General features: G+C 37.2%; 1 protein-coding gene across 1 annotated transcript; it reads right to left on the bottom strand.

Moving 5' to 3' along the window:
* Positions 1-5,901: 5,901 nt before the first annotated feature.
* On the bottom strand, positions 5,902-13,365 carry LOC125227114. Its single transcript, XM_048131331.1, has 3 exons — positions 12,581-13,365; positions 9,641-9,871; positions 5,902-7,123 (listed from the first exon to the last, which is right to left on the bottom strand). The coding sequence occupies exons 1-3, from the start codon at positions 13,349-13,351 to the stop codon at positions 6,941-6,943; spliced, it is 1,185 nt and encodes a 394-aa protein (XP_047987288.1). The 5' UTR covers positions 13,352-13,365; the 3' UTR covers positions 5,902-6,940.
* Positions 13,366-24,079: the final 10,714 nt, after the last annotated feature.

Here is a 24,079-nt window from a genome sequence, read left to right as displayed (position 1 = left end):
TAGTTCAGTCAGTGTCAGCACAACTTGTACTGAGACTGACTGAAATAGCATGACAAATACGAACGTTTCCGGACAAATACGAAGGAAACCCTATTCGCACTACATCAGGCCCCGTAGCCGAATGGCATTTCTCCGACGCCAAACGAAAGCGATACGCCGCTGGCTCTGTCGCGCCAATACGCAAGCGCGATAGAGATAGATATCTACTAGCGCTTCGTTTCGTGAGCGTTTCGTGAGCGATTGTGCCATTCGGCTAGCCACCCTGTACGCACTTTGTCTTTGATAGCTTAGCCGATATTTAAAACGGTTTTTGGTATAACTTATAACTATACCTACCTAATAGTCGTAACATCCGGGTACGTAACCAAATGCACAAACGCTTACGATAATACTGTTATCGTGGCTATAGCTATCTCCATCTCTCTTCCGTCCCTATTCTCACGACAGAGCCAGACTGCGTTTCCATCGGCACCTAGCGTCAACGGTTGTTATTTGGCTGGGGTTATATAGTATCAATAAAACTGAAGACGCTCCTTCAAATACTGCCTCGATCATACTACATTTATTTTGCACTTATTGATGTACAACTTCTTTCTTCTTGAGATCAATCGAACAAAGGAATTTATCGGATAAAATAAGGCTCATTCATTTTGAATGTTTCGTTTGGCGATAGATATGAGTGTAACAAATATAAAAATAAATTTGCCTCACGGAGGTCGTTCGAATTTCGGATCGACCCAATGAGTTCCCGAATATTTATATGGAACATAAAGTAGATGTACCGAAAAACCTGGATTAGTGAGACTTTAAGGGACGAGGTACCTACAATTCACTTGTAACTCAACTCAACTTTGGTAATATTTATTTCTTTTTTTTGCTGTTTCACCAGAGATCAGTGAAGAGCCAGTCGCAAATACATAAACCACGCTCCGTATATAGCGTATCACAACTATACAAATAAAAATAATTTATTAAGAAAAACATAAATGTACAGTAGTTACTCTAAAAAACTAAGAATTTTATAAGGGATGATTTATACAAATGCCTGAGCTAGGATAGTAGTAGTAGTAGTAGTAGTAGTACCACTTTAATTTGTACAAGATTGCATTGCAGTTTATATACATAGGTATATATAGTTCCTGTGTTTCAGGCAAAAACAAGGACTAAATTGTTAATTTATTTTTAATTATTCACTAGAATAAACCTAATTATTTTAACTATAAATAAACAGAAAACTTATTCCAACAGGAAATAAAACTATGGAAACGGATTAAATCGCGTATAATGAATTTAAAATTCATCCCGACACTGACACTGTAAAGACACGGACACTGTAAAGGGTGTGTTTGCACGTAAAGTGTTGGAAACGTCGGGATGAGTTTTAAATTCATTATACGCGATTTAATCCGTTTCCATAGTTTTATTTCATGAGTAACTATCGCGGTAACCGAAGACAATATTACTACAACAGGTTCTTAACTATCACATATCAATATTCTGTAGGTAATTAATTATTTTACGACCAAAAGCAAATGTTCTGTATCATTGTACGTCATACAATAAACATAGCTAAGTGGATACATATAAGTAATACGTGTTTTTCTGGTGTTAAGCTCTATTATCTTTCTAGGTATCGCTTTTCAGTAGGTATTGCTACCAGTACAAGTGCGTTTTACCACGGAGTGTAACCGATGCTGGCATTGGCTCTGCCGGTAGATGAACACTCGCGCGAGTTACGCCGTGTCTTGCGTTCGCCGTCGCGTCTCATACTTCCATATCGATAAGGTTAGATTTCGTATGCGTCGCATCGCCGTCGCGCGACCATCGCGCGACCGTCGCCCACGCCAGCCACAGCGTTAGGAATAGCCAGCAAAGTCCAGGACAGGTATTAATCGAGCGGCCGTTAAAAGCTTTCGACGCCATCCCACCTAAACGCCTAGGCAGCCTAGAGTGCCTAGGCACCGTGTTGGCTAATTAACTTACAATGTGCAGGAAGTGGCTAAGTAACACTTAGGGTTCTGTATCGTTTTCATTGAGCGAGGGTCTTTGTTACGGCTTGACTTTGGGCAAAAATACTGCGTACAAAATGCGGACAAAAATATTTGGATGTTATACGACGCGTCAGCACTGCAGAATTGCAGATTGTCGTTAAACTTGGTGAGTAGGTTAGATAGTTAGATATTTAAGTATAAATTTTACTTTATATTTGTAGGAAAATGTGCGGAATGGCGGTAATCGGTAGGTATATGAATTAACCGACCCAAATCGGTATAAGTTGTAAGGCGCCTAAGACCATTGTTAGTTCGCTTTAAAACATTCATTGATTGAGGTTACCTGTAAATTTCGTGGAACATGTACATCAACCAATGTAATCCTAATACAGCTAGGCTGAGGAAACTAGAAAGAAGATATTTGTGTACATACGAACGACCAGCGTGCGTCACGCACGCACACGACGACAACTGTATGCTCAATGAGCTAACGACTGCAGCTGGCTTGACCGTTCTCTAATAAAAAGTAATATTTATGCTCTGAATTATTGACGCTACGAGCGTAAGTAATAAACGATTGACACCTGGTGCCGTAGCCGAATGGCATTTCTGCGACGCGAAACGAAAACGAAACGCCGCGAAAGTTAGTCTGGCTCTGTCACGCCAATACGCACGAGCGATAGAGATATATCTACGAGCGTTTCGTTTCGTGAGCGCGAGCGCGTGAACATTTTGTGCCATTCGGCTACATACCCTGGCTAGACAGTTGTCCGCGCCAGTTGTGAAGTGACACAAAATAGGGCAAAGTTATAGTCCAAATTTCTTATAATAGCCTCAATCATATCAGATTATTCCGGTAGTTACACAGGGAATTTATCACCCAGTTAAAGAATGAGAGAAAATGAAAATTGACCCGTAGCTGGTTATTACAGCCACCGCTTTTCACAAGTTATTTAATCTTGCCGAAGTAAAATGAATGTGAGTAATGAACGGTAAAACTCACCTCGCCACACTTGAAAATAAAATCCGGAATTTCTCGCTGGTGCGATTTCAATCCCACTTCACATTATTTTATTGTAGAAACTTTTATATTTCGAGTACACTTTCTGAACGTGGAGGTTTAAATTTTATTAACATCTGTTTCGTTTTGACCTTTGAGTCAACAGTTTTTTTTTTTAATACTACGTCGGTGGCAAACAAGCATACGGTCCGCCTGATGGAAAGCAGTCACCGTAACCTATGGACGCCTGCAACTCAAAGAATGTCACATGCGCGTTGCCACCCCGCTTATGTAAGTACTAGCTTTTTCGCCCGCGTACTAATCTAATCTTGGTTTTCCATACAAACTTTGGACCCCCCATTTCATTCCCATTTTTCCGCACTTGTATCGTAATGTACTAATATATAACCGTCCCATCAGGCGGCAGCTGAAAGTTCACCGCGACTGCAGTTATGGTATCCCTCGGGGACACATTATTACATTTTTTGCGCGATCCGCTAGACGTAGTGGATTGAACAAGAATATATTAAATTCTAGAGACAAATTTAGATACTCTTTCCAATCTTTCGATTAGATATCAATATTTGAGCACCTGGGAATTGAGTTTATCTCTGCACCATGAGTAGGAGTATATTAATATTTTTCCTAACTCCCGAACTTGTTATTCGTCATTTACAGGGTCGTGCACAGATCTCTAAAACCCCACATAAAAGTCTATTCCCCAAAGCAAGCCCCCGTCGGCACGAAAAAAATGAAAACGCATTGTTTGGGTTTGTTTGGCTCTGTAACTATGGCAACGCATTGTTATAACGTTTTGTAGAAAAAGTATTGTATGCAACGATATTTAACTATGTCAAAAATACTCGTGGCGTCTTTATTAATAATTTTCGGCTTAGCCTCAAATTGTTACTCACGCCATTCGTCTTTTTTGACCTCCTTTAAACGCCGAGTGCATAAAATACCTAGTACCTATATTTATATATATTAATGTCAAGTCTATCTTTTCAGGACCTTGAGCACTTGAATTGAAACACCTACCTAATATACATAATATTCATATATAATATCAAATCAATGTCATTTCCAACATTGATCGTCACAGACTCTCACATTACACGCAGATATTTTATAGGTAGGTATAATTATATTAATTATAAAAAGTTCATTATTATACACTCACAGGGCTGATACGGTAACAATTAGTGCGCTCTAAATCCTTTTAACTGATTTATTTATTTATTCGGATAATACTGTCACTTTCAGCAGTCCATTTCCATTTTATTGTACATTTCCATGCTAGCCATGAGATGCAATTTGAAATAGTTATTTGTTATACAAGGGGGCAAAGTTGTATTTTAACACCGAGTGTGGAATTGAAAAACGAGCAAGTGAAAGGATTCTATAGTTGAACCACGAGCGAAGCGAGTGGTTCGAGAATAGAATCCTGAACTTGCGAGTTTTTTAACACACGAGAAGTAAAATACATTTGCACCCGAGTGTAACACAAAACTTTTCCCCTCACTATAGCGAGGAAACTACAACGCAAAAAATGCGTTTATCACTGCTTCCAGTAGTTCCACAGGTGGTAAATCATCTTTATTACTAGATTCACCTACTCTTATAAACTTTAAAGCAGTTAATTAGACTTTATTCAAGGTCAAATTACTTTACCCACTAGTGGATAAAATGCGTTTTTACCCGCTGGTATTAAAGGACAAAACACATGTTTCCGAGCTAGTGAGGGGAAAAGGTAATTTATTTTCAGTTCATGGTTTTAGTATTTTCTACAGCGCAATGTTCTTGTGGGCACGTTTTTCATTAAAACTCTTCAAAGCGAGGTAACTTATTAGGTTAATTCTTAAGTAGCTACACGAAGGAATAATTTTATGCCGGAATAATCTAGGTACTATTTTAGCACTTTAATGAATAACCTAACCACAAAATTAAAATTTTGAAAAAACCCCCGACTGCGACATAGTAGACCGATTTTCATTAAACATAGCTAAGATCACTCCCGACTAACTTAGCTTTCAGACAAAAAAAAACTAAATCTAAATCGGTTCATCCGTTCGGGAGCTACGATGCCACAGACAGACACACACACAGACAGACAGACAAACAGACAGACAGACAGACAGACAGACAGACAGACAGACGGACGGACGGACAGGCAGACAGACAGACAGACGGACAGACAGACAGACAGACACGTCAAACTTATAACACCCCTTCGTTTTTGCGTCGGGGCTTAAAAATAACTTGTTACAATTTAAGGAATGGTTTATATACTTAATTTAGTTAAAAATTGCATTTTATTAGATTTCATATTTTTTCAGATTTCGAGTTCACGTTGGTAGATTGTACAGGTCTGTAAATACAGCACGCGTGAAACCAAATCGAAGCGCAATATATGACAGAATGTTCCCTAACAAAGTTCGGCAGTCTGACAGCTCGTAGCGCTGCGCTAACAGTGTACAGATATTTGCAGTATTTCAACTTGGTAGGTATTGTTTAAAATTTGTTAGGTTAATTAGTTTTAGTTTAATAATTATGATTAGTCTTAGGTTCTATATTATGTAAATTTTATATTATTCTTATAACTCAAAATACATGACAACATGGTTTACTTGGTAGGTATCTATAAAATATATAAAAAATATCCAGAACTATGGAAACGGATTATATCGCGTATAATGAATTTACAATTCATCCTGACGTTTCAAACACTTTACATCATTCGTGGTCAACGGGTGACTAAGGAAAAATTGGTTCATTAATATTTTCTTGTATGTGGGTTACTTCAGCACATTGTTATTTTTCCTCAGTCACCCGTTGACCACGAATGATGTAAAGTGTTCGAAACATTGGGATGAATTGTAAATTCATTATACGCGATGTAATCCGTTTCCATAGTTTTATTTCATGAGTAACTATCTGTTAAAAATATTTGTTAAAATTTGACTGAATATTGACAAAACGGACTTTTATCATATCGCTATTGACGACTTGTCTCCAAAAAAAACCAAATAGTCCCACAACTCCAAACTTTATACAAATTGTTGTGGGCATCCCTCCGTCCTCAACAATAACAAGTGGCAACAATTTTACGCAAATTCCATAAGAGTCACTTGACGTTGTGTCAATTCAAGCAAAAGCCTTAGAATTCTACCAGAAACGAAGAAAACTCATGCTACTCTTATGGGTAAAAATGCTGCCACCGAATTCAAAGCGTTAAAGCGCTCGCTCTGAGAAATGCCGTTACCATTAAGCTACGTCCAAAAACCTATACAGGTTGAAAGAAATGAAAGTACTGGTTTGAATATAAGTACCGTGGCGCACTGGCAGCAACTAATAACACTCGTACATAGTCCAACAGTGGGATGCGTGCGATAGATTTATTGCTCGGCTCCGCGCACTGCATACGGCCACCAGTCACGTAGAGTTACGACTGTTACAAGCAAACTTTGCAATCCCTCTAAACTTTAATTTTCTTTCTTAAATCCGTTTGAAATTTCTGCAAAATTTTTGCAAAGCTTAGGAGATTTTAATAGCTCTAAATCTTGGTGTAAAAAATGGCCGGAGAAAGTTTTAGCACTTTTAGCGCAAACAAAGTGTTCACATATAGCGCGAAAAGCCGCAAGTTTTGTGATAAAAATAATACTCATAAAGTTGCCTTTCTAGTACTTAGAGAAGGGAGGCATGCCTATTTTTTATACAAATAAATAAATGGTGTAGATATCAAAAATAAACAAACCTTTTTAAACAATCTGGTATCCAGTTTTTTTTAACAGAAATATTTCTTTTTATTTAAATACATTAAATAAACACAATCAAATTCACAATCAAAACACTATACATCATACATTGTATTCATGAGTATTGAATTTAGAAACTACATATACCGTATAACTTCTGTCCATGCAATGAATAATGCGCACGGCTAGGTCACTCACAAAAGTCCCCACTCTTTATAGTTGTTGATCACGCCGTTGAACCTCTCCCTGTAGAGCTGGCTGCCCTTGACTACGAAGTCGGTCACATCGTAGTCATCGTTGAAGTCCGGGATGGCCTCCTCCTCCGCCAGAATCATGGGCAGCGCGACAATAGCTATGGTGAGCCCCACCATGCGATACTGGAAAACAAAGGCACGTATGTTACTACGTTGTTTTTAAGGCTGCTTTCAAAAAAAACGTCAAAAGAATGTAAAATTGATAGTTTTAGTCGGTGAAATACTACACTTTCCGTTATCCAATAGATTTATTTAATTCAAGTTCCAGTTAGAGCATCTTATTATCTTGATTTTTATAAGACTGGATTTTTGAAAACTAACTCACTAAATTAATTATGAATTTTTCTCTAATGCACGTTTAGAAAAACGCACGTATAGAGCTGAATCAGTCGATCTTATTTGTAAAATTTGGACAATTTTGAATATTAAAACTGGTAAATTTATAATTCGTATATCCTGTACCACAATCATTTCAGACTAGATTTTTATTTTAAGTTTTTGAAAAAGAGTAAACTAGCCTAAGGCGAATTCAATGTTTTTCAGAAATCACCTAAAATTAAGTGACAATTTCTTTGAAAATCTACATCACATCGAAGTAAGTTTTGTACTAAATTAATCTGCAACGTTTACTTAAATTGCTGTTATGCCTTAGTGATTATAAATTGCTATTATTGATTTTTGCCAATTTTTTGAAAACGAGCCTTCACCGGTACAATTATTACCACTTTTGGACATTTTCTCATATTTTGTTAGACCAAGTAGAAAAAGTCCTATAATGTGATATATATTTATAAACTACTCGCAAAGCCCTTTAATTTGATACCACACACGGTATGATCAAGCGCTCGGTTGCGATTTCACTATTTTTAACACGAAAGCCCTCTTAAAATAAATTCACTACCCGCTATCTGTCTGTCCCTACGTATGCTTGCCTTTAAAACTACGTGACGGATTTTGATGCGGTATTTTTAAACAAATATAGTGATTTAGGAGCAGGGTTTTTATGTATAATACCCATTCGAAGCCGGTGCTTCTACGACATCTAAGGACAACAACGAGCACGACGGACAGTGTTCATTAGAATGTTATCTGTCAAAAATATGGTTCCTTATTCATATAATTTAGTCATATTTTAATGGTGACAGTCCATAAAATAATTATAAATCTCGTCACAAGAAAAAAAAAATTATAAATCTGAGTTTTTACGAAAAGATAATATTTTATCAATTATATCAATTAATGACATAATAGTAAAAAAAAATCATCCCATATCATTATTATCTTCAACGAATATCTTACTATTACATCTTTAAAAAAATTACAAAATTTCGTTATCAAACCGATAATATAGTAATGAATGGAAATACCGATTTCGTTTGCAAATATTTTTAATATTTTCAGTATTGTCTAGTTTCGACCTTGGTTTTGGGTTTTGGTTTTGTATTATAAAACTTCTGACACTTTTTAGGGTTCCGTAGTCAACTAGGAACCCTTATAGTTTCGCCATGTCTGTCTGTCCGTCCGTCCGTCCGTCCGTCCGTCCGTCCGTCCGTCCGTCCGTCCGTCCGTCCGTCCGTCCGTCCGTCCGCGGATAATCTCAGTAACCGTAAGCACTAGAAAGCTGAAATTTGGTACCGATATGTATATTAATCACGCCAACAAAGTGCAAAAATAAAAAATGGAAAAAAATGTTTTATTAGGGTACCCCCCCTACATGTAAAGTGGGGGCGGATATTTTTTTTCATTCCAACCCCAACGTGTGATATATTGTTGGATAGGTATTAAAAAATGAAGAAGGGTTTACTAAGATCGTTTTTTGATAATATTAATATTTTCGGAAATAATCGCTTCTAAAGGAAAAAAAAGTGCGTCCCCCCCCCCTCTAACTTTTTAACTCTATGTTCAAAAAACATGAAAAAAATCACAATAGTAGATCTTTATAAAAACTTTCTAGGAAAATTGTTTTGAACTTGATAGGTTCAGTAGTTTTTGAGAAAAATACGGAAAACTACGGAACCCTACACTGGGCGTGGCCCGACACGCTCTTGGCCGGTTTTTATTTATGGAAAAGATCACGATATGTAAGGTGACCTGTCTTCCGGATATGGCCGTGTATAATGTCAAATTAACTTTGTTCCACGGGTCGAGTCCAGCATAACTCAGGCATTTGTGGTACAGTTCTAACATGGCGTAGTAGTACGTTTAATGAAAGGCTATGAAGAATCACATTCCCACCAAGTAAGAATAGGTATCTGTTGGAAGAATGTGCGACTCTCACCTTCTCCAGTTGAGCTTTGTACGCGTTCTGCGGATAAACAGTGTCAATGTCTATTTGAAACCGTTGCAGCCCTACCCCCAGGCGCTTGTGGTACAGGTCTATCATGACACGGTAGTGCGAATGCGAACAACGAAAGGCCAAGTAAGTATTAGGATGAAAGAATGAGCAACTCACCTTCTTAAATTGCTCTCTGTACGCGCTCTCCGGATAAACAGTGTCAAAATCAATTTGAAACCGTTGCAGAGCTTCCACCAGGCGCTCGTGGTACAGGTCTAGTATAGCGTGGTAGTGCGAGTGGCGGAAAAACTATGAGGTATTTGATCCCTATCCAGTAAGTACTGGAAAGAATATGCCGCCCTCACCTTCTCTAGTTGCTCTCTATACGCGCTCTCCGGATAAACAGTGTCAATATCAATTTGAAACCGTTGCAGGGCCTCCCCCAGGCACTCGTGGTACAGGTCTAGCATGGCGTGGTAGTGCGAGCGGCGGAAGGCCTCGTCCGTGGCGGTGATGAGGAAGTACAGCACGTCCCGCAGGGGCTCCGCGTTCTGTACCAGCTGGAAGTCCATTAGAGCGATCTCCAGTTTGCCGTTCTGGAAAACATAGTTTTTATTCAAGTAACGCTTGACAGTAATCAATACTGCTATCATTTTTTGTCACGCATAAGAAACTGCTCAAGTTTCAACGCCACTCTTAGCAATTGGACAGGTAAAAGACACCGGCATTGTGATATTATATTACACTAGCGACCCGCCCCGGCTTCGCACGGGTACTATACCTACATATAAACCTTCCTCTAGAATCACTCTATCTATTAAAAAAACCGCATCAAAATCCGTTGCGTAGTTTTAAAGATTTAAGCATACATAGGGACATAGGGACAGAGAAAGCGACTTTGTTTTATACTATGTAGTGATAGTGATATTAACATATTTTTAAATATATTTATCAAAGTAGTAGGTACTTATTAGGTATAGCAATCTTCTTCATTTTGAGCTCATTTTATTCAAAATCGTTTTTTTTTTACGCCTTGGACATAAAAAAGTGCGTCGAAGAAGTTTGTAAGAAAAAATATTTTTCCAGTACATTTAAAAAAAATCTATATAAAAAAGTGTCAATTAGAAGATTTAGAGCACATTTTTACCTACATATTATAGCCTGATTTCAAAAGCTCAAATGTAATTGTATTGGCTACCATCAGGGGCGGCTCACTCCGCGAGTCTATCGCCGCGCTACAAGTACATGTCAGCGGCCGCGAGTTTGCGGCCCATTCATTGGCGACGACCTTCGCGCGGCGCAATAAAATTCAATGTTGGCTGCTCGCGTGCGGTCCGTTTGTTAATGTAGGTAAGAATTTAGAATGGCGACATTTTGTGAACATCAAAGGAGTGAGCCTTCTGTACTTGTACTAATATATATTCTGTGCTACCATCTTATTTAAGTTAAAAAAAATCCCAGGGGGCCGATTTTTGAAACTTGGCCATTCGATTTCGTGAAATTCGTTCAATAATAACTCCACTACTAGCGAGTTAGATTCTACTAACAGAACCAAAAACGAGTTGTCATTACCACTAGTTTGGAAATGACTAGTCGTCCTGTTTCAAAAATAGCATTACATCGTTTTCCACAGACTTTCCAGCGAATGCGTGCGTTCGAAATTCGAAAATCGATCCCCAGTGTCCGTTTTCAACTTTGTAGCTAAGAATAAATTAAATTATTTATGTCATGTTTATCCTACAACATGAAATTAAGGAGTAAGAGGAAGTCCAGACAAAAAATAAGAAAGGTGAAACCGCTTTGATTGTCATGACAGGACTTTGGTTATAAAGAAATTAACCGTCTTAATGAATTAAGTGCGACAATGTATTAAAAGTAATTTAAATCTTATTAAATTAAAGTAGTCTCCAGAAATCTTGTAGGTCTTAATATTCTGGACATTGATTATTATATGTATTACTATGTGACATGAAAGTATTTACAACAATTACCTCAATACATTATGAGTTTTTGGTCTGCATGGTATAAACTTAAAAAAAAATATCAAAGAGACACCTCACACAGATCAACTTAGCCCCAAATTAAGCAAAGCTTGTACTATGGGTTCTATTTAGATTTGTATATTTTGCATAATTGAGATATTTTACATAATTGTTTATTCACTTAAACTGGAAACTTTTTTTGATAACGTTAATTATTATTAATACATAAATTATTATATAATTTCTATTACATGTCAAAAAAGCCATAACTAAAAATAATTACAAACGGTAATTAGTCAATACCGGTCCGCACCGCCTCCGGTGCAAAAGTGCCCATACATAAATAATAAATAAATAAATATTTGGGACACCTTACACAGATCAACTTAGCCGCAAACTAAGCAAAGCTTGTACTATGGGTGCTAAGCGACGATATACATACTTAAATAGATAAATACATACTTATATACATAGAAAACATCCATGACTCAGGAACAAATATCTGAGCTCATCACACAAATAAATGCCCTTACCGGGATTCGAACCCAGGACCGCGGCTCAGCAGGCAGGGTCACTACCGACTGAGCCAGACCGGTTGTCAACTACTACTGTTGTATTTACTCTGGTTAGTCTATAGAATCGTGGGTGTCAATAATTCCAGCAATTAACACCTCTCAGTCTATAAAAATTACAATCAATTGGTAAAATATATAGAAAGACAACAGAACATTGACCTTGAATTGCAAGAATTATATAGACAAATGAACAACGTGTGTGAGACTTTGACAAAGATTCCGACTAAGGAATACTCAGGAATGTTCTAATGTGAAGTGTTTTAGATAATAAAAATGTTGTGTCAATAATTAAACTGAGCATATTGTAATACTTAAGTGAATTACTCGTACCGTATCAATCAGGCCCCGTAGCCGAATGGCATTTCTCCGACGCCAAACGAAAGCGATACGCCGCTGGCTCTGTCGCGCCAATACGCAAGCGCGATAGAGATAGATATCTACTAGACTAGCGCTTCGTTTCGTGAGCGTTTCGTGAGCGATTGTGCCATTCGGCTAGCCACCCTGGCATTGCATTGATAATGACGATAAGATTAAATTGACAGTAGTGATATGGCATTACCGGGTATTTAATAAAATCATATATGAGTCATTTCTCAATTATAACTGCGGGACCAGCATTTAGTATATATGGATTATAAAAACCCTAATTGATACGTCCCTATCTATAAATATATTATGTCCTAAACCTAAGAATGTCCAGACGGTAGAGATACGTTATAGATATATTAGGTACAGACTTATTACTTACTCGTCGTTTATGCATCAGATTATTTGGTTTGAAGTCACCGTGCACAAGGATATTCCTATTTTTTTTACTGAATAAGTCCATCCAAATGTCGAACAGGGAGGAACCCTGCTGGTCAAAAAACTTCTCTAACTTTTCTCTGTTCTCACCCTCGGCCGCTGCTGCTATCGCTTTAGTCTTTATTTTAGTCAACATAAGTGGCGCCAATGACTCCATTTGGGATACGTCCACCGCCAGTGAGTCGCTTGCTTTTTCAAAGCTAACCGGATCTTCGTTGTGAAAGGCAAGGGATAAAGCGTGGAACTTGGCCATCAGATCGATTGCGGCTGTCACATACTCGAGTTCGGCAGTCTGTTGTCTGTCAAAATTTGTAAACCTTTGAGCGACCAAATCCTCTAGAACGACTATCTCGCTTAAATACTCATCGTGGTAGCCATATAGTTTCGGCATTCGCACTCCGTCATCCTCTTGAATGTTGTGTTTTTCTTCTATCATTTCATATTGATTCTTTAATTTAGTGTAGAAAAACAGTTCAGTAGTAAACGGGCATGGCAGAGGAGTGACTTGGCGGACGTGGTCATTCAAGAGAGCGACTTTTGTGAAAAGTTTCAAGTCTGGTTTGTCTTCGGCTCGGATTGTCGTTAGAAGCAGCGCAGATGTTATATTGGCGCCTTCGGCACTGATCTCTTTCTGGTCCACCGTATTGTTCACATAGTTTTGTTCCTTAGCTATCTTGTCAAGTAGGCCCAGCAACTTTTGTTTTGTTTTGTCCATTGTTGTTATGTTGATACTATTGTGATTATTGATAACGATAGTAGCAATGCCTCATGTATATATACCTTTAATAATGTTATCTATTTGAGATAATGATATGATATCATTAAGTAAACGCATTGGAAAATCACAAATTTGTATTGTTTCTGCAGGGTCATTATGATGTTTAATTTGGAATCATCATTAGTAATTTAACTTCAATGAATTAAATGAATCTTCCTTCTTCTTTTAATAGCCTTCTATTTTCTAGCCGCATTACTAATAAGACGTCAAGTTAAAATTTGTATGAAATCAGCAGAGCCTTTACCGGTTGGCGTGGTGAAAACAGCAGGTACTTATGCCATTTTGGCGAAATAATAACATATCGTCACTACTTTGAAAAAATTTCGTATCTCACGCTGCTCCTCAAAGTTAAAACGCAGTAAGTCCATATGCATTCCATACATACTTATTTACTACAATTTTCTTTTAATTGACAGACGAAGATACAAGTTTTTTTTAAAGTAGTGACGATAAAATATAATAATTTAATTAACTAACTATTTTGAATATAAACTAGAATTGAAAGTAACGAGTATGGATGGCAAAGGTACCATAGAAGATATATTATAGCATTCATAACTTTAATCACTAACCTCTTATATACCTTGTACTTTTGGCTCTTGAAAAAAGTGTAAACAAACCGGAGCTGTCAAATTTGAGGGTTGTTTATTAGGTAACGTTTGGTTCCCGATTTTTTTTCTCTTTTTAAAAATATTTGAGTTCACTATACTATTTTCCATTTCAGTCCACTAACATGTAATTTCGATTAATTTGACGAAACATAATACACCTTCATGAATACAAGCGTATCGTCATGACATTTAATTAATATTATTATTTTCTTCGGGGAATCATCAACCAAAAAGTACCCAATTTTGCAGAGGTTTAAAACTCATGGTTGCATTTTAATCTGGGTGTAACACTACTAAAATATAAAGGTACTAGACCTTACGCGATTTTTAATTTTGTCTTACATTTTCCATTGCTTGTTATCAATCATCATCATCATCATCTGTTCCAAATTTGATATTTATGTTTTCGAGATTCCGTTTCTCCGTATGAGATGATGATTGTTATATTTATGTATTTTTTATACTAGATGGTAGTTTAGTTGATTCAGTAATATTTATAGGTACCACACTAAATTTTGATGAAAGACAGAGAAATATAAAAAAGCAATAGAAATAAAATTAAGATTATCTGTGCATGAAATAATGAAAAAAAATGTGTCGTTCTATTCTGTGTTTAATGGTGAAAACATATGTATATTTATAAGTAAAACAAACGCAATACTTTATATATACGTTATTTTATTCTGGTGAGGATGATGACGACGAAGAGGATGAAGACGAAGATGAATCGGTCACATTTATTATTATTCTGTCGGCCAAATCATCAATCTTGTTTTCTAACTCTTTCATTTTCTTATCTTCCTTGATGACATGTTCTTCGCATCTTCTCCAGTTTTCTGGTACCACATTAGCAATGTGCGTTTGCTGACCCATTATAAACTTGTACTTACACTCATCTTGTCTAATTGTACATGTGTATTTGGTAAAATTGAGCGAAAGTAGGTATATGTTTTTGGAATGGAACGGACTATAGTAGCGAGCTCAATTATTTTTAAATACGAAAATTTTAACAGGAACCAAACGTTACCTGATAAACAACCATTTGACGGTTTGTTCAGTTTTTTAAATACCTAAAAATACATTTATGCGTTTATAATCATTAAAATTGACTCACTATGAATAAAAAGTACCAAGTAAGTAGCCACCTACAATTTTATTCTTCGATCTGGCCTTAAAAGGTTCACTACCCCTGTATCTGTCAAATTTGACGGCTCCGGTTTGTTTACACTTTTTTCAACAGCTAAAAGTACAAGGTATAGATAAAACACGGTCCCCGCGCCTATCTGTTTTTTTATGATTATCCATTATGTCAATTACGCGACTGGGGGTATTACCTAGTCCTCAGCAGTAATAATTATACCTATTAATGTACCATTAAACGAGCAAAGACGTATAACTTAAATAATGTATTTATTAGAAAACCAATTCCCCAATGACGGACGGCGCCCCCTGGATGGACGACGCAATTTAATTACGAGTAAGTATAGTATGAATTTTATGAAACGAACGTTTCTAAACAAAGGTATTGTTCCTTTTGTGTTGAGCGGGAGCTTCTGTATTTGCACGCGCTAAGACAACAAGAAGCAACTGTATCCTGATAATTGTAAGGTTCAAATCTGTACAGCAGCAAATTTGAGATAGATTATTTTGGAAATGTGAAGCGATAGACCACACCGCTATAGGTGCGAAAATACAGCGTTTCTAATACTTTGATACTTGGTGGTGGTGCTGTAAGTAATGAAACACGTATATTATCACTGTTATTTTTTATTAATGATTTTGTTAACAATCAACAATTGTATATAGCAATATATAAATAGTAATTACATAAATATTAGGTACAAGTCTTGATAAATAAAATAACATAAATAACTAAACAAACCGTAAACCGTATTTATAACAAAACATAACAATGGCGGTCAGATTGAAAAACCTTATCAGTGTTTATTGTCACTTTGCGATGACACCTTAAGGTGCCAGGTGCTTATCAACCTTTTAATCTGGCAGTTTCGCTGTTTAAACGTGTTATTTTTATTATACAGACTGACATATTACCGATGATTATTATAACTATATGTACTATACTTACACCATCAAGTATCAAAGTATTAGAAGCGCTGTATTTTCGCACCTATAGCGGTGTGGTCTATCGCTTCACATTTCCAAAATAATCTATCTCAAATTTGCTGCTGTACAGATTTGAACCTTACAATTATCAGGATACAGTTGCTTCTTGTTGTCTTAGCGCGTGCAAATACAGAAGCTCCCGCTCAACACAAAAGGAACAATACCTTTGTTTAGAAACGTTCGTTTCAAAAAATTCATACTATAAATAGAAAATCATGCCATAAAAGTTTAGCGATTCACGTTTTGCAGCTGTATAGAATGTAAATTCTCATCTCACAACCTCATTCGTATGTAGTTAAAGAAAAGCGCGATTAATTTCCGCTAAACCAAAACCATTTGATTGTATTTGAAAAGCAGAGTTTTTGGGAGGAATGCAAACGACCTACTTAACGTTAGAAGGTCGCTAGGGAGTGCTACGGTTCGAATGGAGAATAATGATCCCTATTCCCAGAATGACTTTATTTAATAAAGACGGCAGAAACAGTTACAGTCACCTAACCAATACGAACGTAAGTGTGTCTGGCCTTCACGTTTACCTTTGGCTAGTCTGTGGCAAAGAGTAAGCCCATTTATATAAAAAAAAAAAACACTAATCGTGAGTAGCAAATAGCTAAAGTATGAACTCACAAAACCATCAGACCTGTGAGTCCTGTGACAATGAGTAACAAGGCCAGACTTTACATTGACAAACGCTTTCGAAAAGGAACAGTGTATCACGATGACAGATGCTATTTTGTGATATTCAACACACAATTTGAGTTTAGATTGACATTTTTTAACCGCCTTCCAAATCTCAAGGGAAGGGGTTCTCAATTCGTCTGTATTTTTTTTTATGTTTGTTCCTCGATATCTCCGTCGTTACTGAACCGATTTTGAAATTATTTTTTTTTGATTGAATGTATATGCATACAGATTGGTCCCATTTTTCTCAAAACCCAGTTATGATGATGGGATCCTGGAGAAACTGAGGGAACTCCTCAAATCTGAAAGGCATATTCCTTTTCTATCACACCAATACGTAGGAAAGGTAGGTAGGTGTTCGTAGGGGGGTATGTATTTAGGTATTAAGGAAAACAATGTCTATCGATGTTATACATTTTAGTTAATAATTAACAATACAGGTCACCACACGCATGAATGGTAGGGAAAATAATTAATTTCTATATTATTATTAATTTAATAGTACAGGGGGGCTACCATGAAGTGCTAAAGCCGTTCAGTTTAGGTTGAGAGAGAGGGACGGAGCTATGGAACTGCTATAGCTTCGTCCCTTTCTCTCAACCTAAACTGAACGGCTTTAGCACTTCATGGTAGCCCCCCAGGTCTTAAGCAACTTTTTTTTAATACTACGTCGGTGGCAAACAAGCATACGGTCCGCCTGATGGAAAGCGGTCATCGTAACCTATGGACGCCTGCAACTCAAAGAGTATCACATGCGCGTTGCCACCCCATTAAAAACATGTACACTCCCTTTTGCTGTGTTAAGTATAAGTACACAGCAAAAAGGAGTATACAAGTTCCAAGGAGGATTCGGGTTGCCGACAACTCAAAGGACAATAGACGGAACAAATGAGTTCCGTAAGTCCTCCCGTCGCCAGCACACCGCACCCTCGTTGAGCTCTGGCAGCGTTACTCACCGGCAGGAACACAACACTATGAGTAGGGTCTAGTGCTATTTGGCTGCGGTCTTCTGTAAGGCGGAGGTACTTCCCCAGTTCGGCTCTGCTCTAGATTCGAGCGAGACGATATCCGCTGTGCTGTGCCCTACCACACAAAGCGGAATATCATTCGCTATGCCCTATCTCCTTATTAAACTTTTGTCATAATAGGGAATGGTTATTACGGCAATGTTCTGCCGCCAGAGTACTGCACTATTAAATAAATACATTAAACCATAAAATAACTTATTAAACAGTTTTCATGAAAATATTTCACTGTGATATTAAATTTTCGAGAGTTTGACACAGGTTTCATTGGTCGTAATCGCGGCTAACTAACGTTATAATAAAAAGTCACGAAGTAACTAGGTACCTATGTGAAAAAACCCATTAAACCCCTTATTCATAAACGTTCGCTAAAGTTATCAAATTCGTTTGTCCCTTTCTATCACACCAATACGTCGGAAAGGGACAAACGAACTTTATCGGCTTGATAACTTTAGTGAACGTTTATGAATTAGGGGGTAAGTATTTGTTCTTATATGAAATGTCTTCGTATGTTTGAAAATAAAATAAATCTTTAAATTACGTAAATCACACAATCAAATTACTTATAAAGTAAGTAAATAAATTATGGATTTTCTTTGAAATATATATAGTTATCAAAACATCAAATTATAATATGTACATATTTTACTTTACTAATAATAAGGCGTCACATTTTTTAAGTATATTCTCTAGAAAGAGCCCTGGGGCTGCTAATCATTGTACGTCCATTAACATAAGGTCAAGACGCGTCTCAGGTCTGAAAGGAAAACTTGGAAATAAGTACTTCATTCATTTTAAAACCTGCCTACTCAAGTACACATTATAGAAGACATTTTAAACTGTTCCATCACAATTTTTCCAGGACTCCCTTAGGAATCATGGCTGCCACAGAACAACCTAATGCAGCTAAAAATGTAAGATTCAAACAAGAATTATTTTACCTATGATGATGATGATGATGTCCTCCCAAACGTAACCGTTGAAAGAGACATCCTGACAATTTTTAATGAATTTATTATTACTATTTATGAAACTAAATCGTTACGAGCATGAGCACGAGCGTGACTTGCAAATCCGAATTTGGTTTTGAAAGTCCGAGAGCACGGACCACAGAAGAGTTGTAAGTGTAGTTGTAGGAGGGCTTAGGCCGAGATTTTCGGCGCTGACGTTTGGCGTCAAGGTCTTTAAGTCGGGTTAGCTCAAAGTTATTAAGTCCCGTATTGACAGCAGTTCGCCAGTCCTATACCATATTTTACCTATACCACTATTTTGAACCCGGTACATGTCATCTTGCTTGATCGGCAGGGTCACTACTGGCTACACAGCTTAGGTCGTCTCATCTAATATGGGCGTTGGGCGCTGCTAATACAGTACAAAAACATCCATCTGTTATGATGGTGGTGAGATGGTCCCTACTCAGACGGTAAAATAAGCTTAAATTGGAACTCATCGGTATCCTTGGATTTTTTTTTTAATTCAGCTGTAAGAGTTTCCTATTCTTTTAAATCTAGGCACTTGTTCAGCTCTAAATTCAGCCTAACCTCGTTCAGTCATTCGGCGACAGGCGCGCAGAACTGCGCTTGGCATTGGCAGGCGCACACTCCCACTTTTGAATTAGTACACTCGAATGTTAATTACTCGGTTCGTATATAGTTGGCACTTGCACCGGCGCTAAGCTGCCGTGTAGCCCCGCTGCCTATTGTTCCCCCGTAATGGTCCGCTGTTCGGAATCTGTAATGAAATCCACAGTCGAGACCGATCTCGCTTGATTAATGCCAACCTCTTTCACCCAGCCGGAAATTAAGCTTCCTTAACGAACTTTATTACACTTTTTGTTAACTTGTTTCCTAATAATTAATCCATAGCAACAAGTGCTGCTTCGACGAATAAATTAGAAAATTTGTATAAAAGGGAATTCTACGGTTCAAGGCGGTAATGTTTCTTGACTCGCTTTAAAACTTCGGAAAATATACTTTGAAAATTTTCCGTGCCTATTATTGCAGACTTTCAGCACATCCATTATTAATGCCTTTCATCCGAAAACTTTATAAATCACCCTTTCAGAGCTACTTTTTGTGTCCAATTATCTGGTAGTAGACGTTTCTAGGGCACGATTATGTAGCCTTTTTTCGATACATTGTAGACCGCAACAAATTTTTGGTTAAAATTTTATAATAAAATTTGTTAATCGCCTTTTTTTCTTCTGGCAGAATATCTATCTATGGCATCCACTAACTGGAAAATCAATAGGCGTTTACAGTTAGGAACTTTCTTTATATGCTTACAGTAAGCATATAAAGAAAGTTCCTAACTGTAACAGTAACTGGTATTGTACAAGCTCCCTAATTTTTCGATGTATGATGCCTCTGGTTTTATTTGGCATGCAATCCGCCTTCGGTATTTTTTGAATTCATAGTCGTCTAGGGTATTGGGATTCCTGTTCGTCATATCTGCATAATATTCCTTTGGCACACCGTTCAAATTAATCCGACCACACATCAAAATGTAAATAACATTCGATGCATCACCATTAAGTTAACTCAAATCAATCGTTTCGGCCTGTACAATTGATACAAGTTACTATGTTGCTACATACAAATGAGTAGGCCGTTAGACCGAGGCCTTGATGTCACTGCCGTGGCTTGCCAACCACGCGTGGCGAACGTTCCAATAAACCAGTCTATTTATGGTTCTCTTGGGCTGCGCAAAGTATAGGATCCTTAGGTCTCGTTACGGTGGTTTATCCGTTCACAGCCAGACCAGGACTAAAGGGGGATAAATCACCTGTCCATACGTTGGCTAATTGCGCCTCTCCTACGTACTAAATGGGCGCATGTCAATCAATTGCTTACGGGAGTTCAATTATGCCTAAATAGGTCAATTTATGTAGAGATAAACCAATTTTTAACTGCGCATCTGAGCACAGGACTGGATCAAGGCTCAATATTCTACTGGTACAAATGCCCAACTGGGCCCAAAAAGCCCGTGGAAGTTGTAAAATAACGCGTCGAATTGGATTTTTGGGTTGAAACTAAAACAATGCCAAAAGGATTCTAATCATTTCTGACTGTGTTTTTAGAATATTGACTGCTGAAAACCCGGACAAGTTAAAGCAATATCAATATCCAACAACGTCAAAACGAAAAGAGGATGATACTATTCCCAGCTCTCAGAACTTGCAGGAAATTCTAGTGCGCGATCCATGTAGATCCGTTTTGTTCTATTTTCATTGTTATGCTCAAGGCAGGTCAGTTGCTGAGCCTTTTATTCATAAAACAAATAGTATCGACTTCATAAATCATCATAAATCATAAATCATTTATTTGCTTACCATGGTACGTACAGGATGTTACAATAATATTATTTTAATATGAACACTTGGCACCCTGTGAAGGCCCCCACCCCCCTACCCCCACCATTACGCCGGTCGGGATGGTGTAATGGTTTGAGCACGTCAGCCGCTTGATCGCTTTTTATTTAGTGTATAGTATCTATTTAAGTTTATAATTTATATATAGTAGTGTTACTACTAAAAAAAAAAACAAATCAAAAAAATATTTAATAAAATAATTTGATTTGTTCCCTACGTCTATAAGTTACTTATAATTAGGATGTCTATTTTGTGCTTACGAGTAGGTAGTAGGTACTTCGTTTTAAGCATAACTCGCAATACCTACGATATGAATAAAATTGTATCAGAATTTAACGTGAATAAACAAGCCGTCCTTGTGATCGCGCTTAAACAATTATGGCTCATTACATTTTAATTATTTATGGTATTATGATACATATGTCGTTTTCCCATGACATTTGGACAGAGCATACGTTAGCCAAGTCTCTTAATAATTAATTTCCTAGTAGAATTATTTAGAGGACATAGAATAACGCGAACTTTAAATCATTCTATTTTTACGTAGTTAGATTTTCTTTGACTGTATTGTGTTAACCCTCCTTTAGGGAGTACCTATAAAAAATTTCAGATACTGTCACCCATTACACAAAAACACTCTACACTCACACCACCCCAATTTACTGTGACAGGTCAGTGTTTCCTCTGACAAATTAAAGTACCTCTAGAAATATTAAAATGGAATTTAACAGTTGACAGCTCACTAATCTTGAGTTAAACGGGTGGTGCAAGCGGCCCCAAGAAAGAGAAAATAATATGTGTCATCTAGCTTTCCTAGTCTAACTTAGGTACTGTCAAATATATTTTTAAAATGACGTACGCTACTGTTAATACCAGCGTAATGAAACTTTATTCCAATGAGTAAAAAAAAAACACGACACTTATTTTTCAATTTCAGCGAACGAGAATGTAATAATTTATACTAATTCAGTTGTTTTCGTTATTGTCTTTAATAATGTGCTATTTATTTGAAGGAGCATGACTTGTGAATTAAAAAAAAATTAAACTTGAAACGAGATTGGATCTCCACCTGTCATTATTGATTTAAAACCCCTATTTATATTGAGCACAATTTTACACTGTTATCTCAATACATCATTTTTTGCCACTCGAGGATCCAATGGAGACTTTGACAGTAGTAATGGGGGATATATGAACATTTTACGAAAGTTTACATTTTACGATATAATTTCTTCGTTGCCTTTAAGAGGAAAAATATTTAATAAAAAACACAAGTTTTGTAGTCCATTTATCTGGCTTTCATATTCAGTTAATTTTATATTAAGTATAACTAAACCATTGATTTTTTTTATAAGGTACTAAACGCTGACATCCGTTTTTCTCATTTTAGGTACAAGTTTGAGTGGATTCATTTATACTATTAAGAATAGGAAATTCTGAATAGTCAAACATTGTAAACACATTCTATAATACAGTAATTACATTTATTTTGTTTTATTTTATTGAAAAATGTGAACAGCATTTGTTAAACGCCGACTGCCTTTTTCGCGGATTTGGTATGACCGGCTCTTTAAATTATAATTACACTATCTATTACCTACTGGCAGGCGATGAAATGTTGTCTTTGACTTCATATCTCGAATGCCAATCACAGTTACTTAGTACTTACATACTGTACATTCTATGATAAGACTGTCATATGTGTGACATTTGTTGGATTTGACAATTCTGGTTGACATCACTTTCACTCTCTAAAATTCTAAATTATATTGCCAGCAGCTGTGTATGTGTGTACCTATTTATGTGTAGCCGATGCGCTGATATCTCTATTTCCTTGAACAACTCCATAGGACAATGCTCAACAATAATGCCATGGAAAATCTTTTTTGGTGTTTGCACACACTCTGACTACCTACTGATCACTACCAACAGCGAATGTTGGCATTCATTAAGTTCCTTAGTTGGCTTATTCGCTTGGTGTAGCACTTTGATGCGAACGCTCGTTTGCGCTTTAAATGCGGGCGTATCAGCTTTAGAAGGCGACTGCAAAATTCGAAAATTGGATAACTGCGTCCCTGTCACTCTGTACCAAGAGCGACAGAAACGGATATTGGCTCATCCTATTGTGAATCACAGTAGCCGTCGCGAACCCGGATATCCACAAATCCCAGCTCCATTACCCACCCAGTCCAGTCCGCTTAAACCGATACCCAGTGATATAAAAAGAACGGATTACGTCGTGCGCGAGATCAAATATTTGCCAAACAACAAAGACTCGCTTTGTGCACCACATCACCATTAATCACCCTTTATACACGAGGCCACAAAGCGCAATATTGCCCTTCGACCGGCTCTTTACTTATAAACACGCCATAACGACCTGTTTAAGGCGAGTTAAATGAAAATCGATATCCGCAAAGCGGTTATAAAAGTAATGGAGGCTAGTTAACGCAGCACTCCTCGGACCGTGCCCGAATATGGAGTGGCCACTTGACTAGCTGGAGTCGAGGCGGCTACGGTCCATCCTGATAAAGCACCAAGCATAAGGCCGAAAGTCCACTATCATATGTATATAATAGAAATATGATCATAGATCTGTATACCTCCCTTTTTCTCCAACGTGAAGACAAAGGACGGCATGTTGCCTATGATCATATTTCTATGATAAATATATGACAGTGGACTGTCGGCCTCAGTATTGTGTGTCAACTTGTCAAGTCAGCTTGACAAAAGCGACCTCCTTCGCCATTTGCAATAAAATTCTGTTCAATTCACACAAGGTCCCTTAACTCTGCGACTTATTGTATGAACGATAATGTGAAAAACATAATACCTAACAAAAACAAATAGC

This window comes from Leguminivora glycinivorella, chromosome 1, assembly GCF_023078275.1.
Source record: "Leguminivora glycinivorella isolate SPB_JAAS2020 chromosome 1, LegGlyc_1.1, whole genome shotgun sequence".
In the NCBI taxonomy this organism is placed as follows: domain Eukaryota; kingdom Metazoa; phylum Arthropoda; class Insecta; order Lepidoptera; family Tortricidae; genus Leguminivora; species Leguminivora glycinivorella.
The sequence above is the reverse complement of the archived record's forward strand: the minus strand, read 5'-3'. Positions and strand labels throughout refer to the sequence as shown.

Bases quoted from the DNA above. Each gene is read 5' to 3' on its own strand.
- LOC125227114 (XM_048131331.1), bottom strand. From the start codon at position 13,351: ATGGACAAAACAAAACAAAAGTTGCTGGGCCTACTTGACAAGATAGCT. The intron at 9,872-12,580 runs GTAAGTAATAAG...TATGTTTTCCAG, and splicing joins ATCTGATGCATAAACGACGA to AACGGCAAACTGGAGATCGC. The intron at 7,124-9,640 runs GTGAGGGCGGCA...TTTGTTTTCCAG, and splicing joins ATAGAGAGCAACTAGAGAAG to TATCGCATGGTGGGGCTCAC.